The sequence below is a fragment of the Ailuropoda melanoleuca genome, unplaced genomic scaffold, assembly GCF_002007445.2.
Source record: "Ailuropoda melanoleuca isolate Jingjing unplaced genomic scaffold, ASM200744v2 unplaced-scaffold7922, whole genome shotgun sequence".
Classification (NCBI taxonomy): Eukaryota; Metazoa; Chordata; class Mammalia; order Carnivora; family Ursidae; genus Ailuropoda; species Ailuropoda melanoleuca.
The window spans coordinates 1-4735 of record NW_023253239.1 but is presented as its reverse complement, the minus strand read 5'-3'; the positions used below and the strand labels follow the sequence as shown (position 1 = coordinate 4735).

The window sequence follows — 4735 nt, the reverse complement described above, 5'->3', positions numbered from 1 at the left end:
AAGTGTCTATTCATATCTTCTGCCCATTTCATGATTTGTTTATTTGTTTCTCGCGTATTGAGTTTGATGGTTGTCATTTTAAAGCTCAGCACAAACATCAGTCAGCATTTGGAGATGCTGCGTCCTCTGTGCTCAGGGACCTTGGTTGTCCTATTCATTTCCAGTCCTCCTCCAACACCAAGGCCCTTCCAGCTTGCCCACCAGTCCTCCTGCTTTCTCTGTCACTTCCCTCAGTGAGGCTTTTCAGGGCCCCTCCCTGGAGTCCCCACCTTGCCGTTCTCGTGTCCTTCCCTGCCCAGGCCTGAGAAAAAGAGAACAGCTACTGGAGTTGATGCTGTCTGTACTCACCGCCCTGACCCTACGGGCACTAAGCTAGACAGAGAGAAGCTGTACTGGGAGCTGAGCCATCAGACCCATGGTGTCACCCAGCTGGGCTCCTTCACCCTGGACAAGAACAGCCTCTATGTCAATGGTGAGCAAGCTTTTTGTAACCACAAGTCGAAGCAGAGAATCTGCCCCCAGGAAGGGATGTGGACTTTGCACTTTGCCACAGGACCCATCATATGTGTTATTTCTACCTGAGCAATGTCCCTTGATGAGTCAAGGATCCCCATAGGCCCTCCAGTTTGCAGACCCCTTCCTTCCCTTTGTATCCCTGCATTTCAGGGCTGTGATTTATATACTTGTCTAGGCCACAAAGTCTTTATTCAGACTGATGAAAGAGGATATCCCTCTTCATTGGCTGAAGTCAATGATGATTCAAGCACCTGGCCATCTTTCTCCCTGTCAATATCTCAAAATCCCCTCTGGACCCTGAAAAGCACAGTTGGCAAACCCATTTCTAGAAATATTGGTATATTTATCTTCCCAAATAAATTGCAAACTCATGAAGACAGGGGGACTGGGTCTTTGATTTCTCAGCCTTTTAGGAACAGGTATAGCTACCTCTGAATCATAATTGTTGGGGGTAGGGGCTGGTGGGCTTTGGGCTACATCTCGGTCCTCCCTCCCGTGCTTGCATTCCAGTTCTCTGTTTCTCATTTCAGGTTACACCCACCAGACCTCAGCCCCCACATCCAGTGGTGAGTACCCACAGCCCTGATGACCAGATGCTCTCGGCCCCTGGTGAACAGCCACTGACCTCTTACCCCAGGGCCTGAGGGAGAGAAGAAGCCAGGAGACCTGGCAGTCTTCCCCTATTCCTCCTACATTAAGCGGCTGTAGCTGGATAGGAAACACACCCCACTCAGAATCCCCATTCTTACTCCAGACCGTTTATCCTTAGCTACTGTGACCCCCATATTCTTCCCAAGGACCTCGGTGGTGCCAGCCCACTTCTCCAGCTACACAGGTAGGCGACTTCTCTCTTCGGCTCCTTGTCAGGAGGCCCAAAGCTAGATCTGGAAGTTGTAGAGAAAAGCTGCAGTAAGGGAATCTGGAGCAGCCCTGGGCTCCCCTGCTCTGAACTCCTTAAGAGCAGAGACAGTGTCCTCCTCATCTGTCCAGCTGTGTTGACCTCAGACGATTGACTGACCCTCTCAGTGTCTCAGGGTCTTTACTTGCCAAGTGGGAACAATCACACTTCACAAGGTCATTGTGAAGGTTGAATGAAAGTGTATGCAAGCACACAGTACAGGGGCTACCAGGGAATGCAGTATGACAGCTACCCCTGGGCATGTGACCTGGGCCAGGCAGAGGGGGGAAGATGTCAGTCAGGTGTGGTCCCTCCCCTCACCAAGTTCCAGTGTATTGAGAGACTGGAATTGAATGTGCAGTTACAATCGACAATAATGATAAAAGAAAACCACGTCATCCAGCACTTAGACATGCCATGCCACGCACTCCTGCTTTTTCATTTTTTTAATTTTAATTTTTCATTTTGAAATAAATATAGATTCATAGGAAGTTGCAAAATGTACAGAGTTCCCTGTGTGCTTCACCCAATTTCTCCTCAATGGTTAACATCTTACATAACCATAGTGTAATATGACAACCTGGAAATTGTTAAAATCCACAGACCGCACATTTCAGGTGTGACTAGTTTTACACGGACTCGCGTGTGTCCTCACGTGTGCATGCACTCATGAGCGCGTGCGTGGTTCTGTGCCATTTTATCACACAGATTTCTGTAAGCATCACTGCAATTAAGGTACAGAACAGTTCTATCACTGCAAAGATCTTTTGCAGTCACACCCACCCAGCCTCACCCTGGCAACCACTAACCTATTTCCCATCTCTGTAATGTTGTTATTTTGGGAATATTGTATCAACGGCATCAGATAGCCTGGGACCTTTGGGGATTAGCTTTTATCACTCAGCATAATGCCCTTAAAATATGCTAACTTCTTTAACAAACAGCCACTTAACCTTTATAATTTCTCTACAAAGTAGGATTTTCCCCCCATTTTATAGTTGAGGAAATGAAGGTAGAGTAGTCCCCTCTTATCTAGGGGGGATTTGTTCCTAGACTCCCAGTGGATTTTCCAGAACCATGGATAGTACTGACATATATATATGTTTTTTCCTATACATACATACCTATGATTAAGTTTAATTTATAAATTAGGCACAAGAAGGGATTAACAACAATAACTAATAAAATAGAAAAANAGGCACAAGAAGGGATTAACAACAATAACTAATAAAATAGAAAAATTATAACAAGATACTGTCATAAAAGTTTATGTGAATGCAGTCTCTCTCAAAATACCTAATTGTACCACACCCACCCTTCTTCCTGTGATGACGTGAGATGATGAAATGCCTAGGTGATGAGGTGAGGCGAGGTGAATGATGTACTGTTAGTCTGCTATTCACCTCCTGATGATGGGAGGTCCTCAGCAGAACCATCTGTCTCAAGGCTGTGGTTGACCCCAGATCACTGACACCACGGAAAACAAAGCTGCGGATAAAGGGGACTACTGTACAGACAGGTTTAATAACATGTCCATGGTCACGCGGCTGGGGAGGGGACGGAGGGGATTTGAAATCAAATCTGACTCACGAGTGTGGTGATAATCATAATGACCACAGCTCTGGATGTGGTCTCTTTATTAAAGGTCACCTCCTGAGGGTTATGGGGTGGGTGGGGTGGGATAAGTTGAGTAGGTGACAGGAGGCCTCCTGTAAGAACTGATGTTTGTCGCATATTAAAAAAAGAGTGTTTTTTCTGTGTTGGATGGGATTGAGTTTATTTTTTTTCCTTTTCTTTTCCTCCTAATCCGTGAGATTGCGCCAATCCTGTTACTTTTAACCTCTCAAGTAGAGGCTGTCAGGGCCAGTCTGGAGCCTCACCAGGGCCCAAGGCCTCAACCCCTGGCACCTACCCTGGCCCATACTTAGACTTAAGAGCCCCGTAACCTGCAATTTGATCCAGCTGCTACATTAAACAATTTGTATGTATAATATAGAATTTACCACGTTAACCACCATTAAGTGTATAATTTCGTGGCACGACATTCCCAGTGCCATGCCGCCATCACCACTGGGCACTCTCAGGAATTCTTCAGCATCCCAAGCAGAAACACTGTTCCCATTGAACCCTAACTCCCTATAACCCCTACCCCCGGTGCCTGGTTACTTCTATTCTGCTGTCTGTTTCCATGAATGTGCCTATTTTAGGTAACTCACGTAAGTGGAACCATACACTATTTGTTCTTTCGCGTTTGGTTTATTTCACTTACTATAATATTTTCACGGTTCGTCCACGATGCAGCAGGTGTCAGAGATTCCCTCATGTTCATGGCCAAATGCTGTTCTGCCGTGCGTCTGTACCACCTTTGGTTTAACCGTTCCTCTGCCGATGGGCTCCGGTTGTTTCCACCTTTTGGCTCCTGGGAATGATGCTACTGTGAACATTTTGTGTTCAAGGATCTGAGTCCCTGTTTTCAGTTCTTTTGGGTCTATACCTAGGAGCAAAATTGCTAGATCGTATGGTAATCCCATATTTAACTTTTTGAGGACCCGCCAAACTGTTTTCCGTAGCAGCTCCACTGGCCGTTCCCACCAACAATGCACGGAGATTCCAATTTCTGCACGTCTTTGCCAGAACTTACTTTCCTTCCTTCCTTTTTCTTTCTTTCTTTTCTTTTCTTTTCTTTTCTTTTCTTTTCTTTTCTTTTCTTCTCTTCTCTTCCCTTCCCTTCTCTTCTCTTCTCTCCTTCTTTCTTTCCTTCCTTCCTTCTTTCCTTCCTTCCTTCTTTCCTTCCTTCCTTCCTTCTTTCCTTCTTTCCTTCCTTCCTTCCTTCCTTCTTTCCTTCCTTCCTTCCTTCCTTCCTTCCTTCCTTCCTTCCTTCCTTCCTTCCTTCCTTCCTTCCTTCCTTCCTTCCCTTTCCACAGTAGCCTCATAGCTGTCCCAACGGATGTGCATGCTACTGTATTTAGCAGCATCTGGCTTTGCTCTTTATCTGGTGTCTGTCTTTGGTCCTAAGGCAGCTAGCCTACGTTCCTACTCTGAACCCCTGCTTCCTAAGATCTGGACCCTCCATCTCTGTCCCCAGAAGTTGTCTTAGAGAACAGCCCAGGCCTGACTCAGGCATGGCCTCCTTTTTCCTTCCCCTGCTACAGCAGCGGTCCCTTTCCTGGTGCCGTTCACCCTCAACTTCACCATAACCAACCTGCGCTGCGAAGAGGACATGCAGCGTCCAGGCTCTTGGAAATTCAACTCCACGGAGAGGATCCTGCAGGGTCTGGTGAGAGCCCCGCCCACCTGTTCCAGCCCCGCCCCACATCACCC

General features: G+C 46.7%; 1 protein-coding gene across 1 annotated transcript; it reads left to right on the top strand.

Annotated features, from left to right (window-relative positions):
• Positions 1–247: 247 nt before the first annotated feature.
• On the top strand, positions 248–4691 carry LOC117800788 (mucin-16-like; the record flags this gene model as incomplete). The annotated part of the gene is made up of 4 exons (XM_034653349.1): positions 248–472; positions 1047–1082; positions 1286–1351; positions 4567–4691. Coding segments are annotated over 4 exons (452 nt in total), but the record flags the coding sequence as incomplete, so codon positions are not given.
• Between the last annotated feature and the right edge of the window lie 44 nt (positions 4692–4735).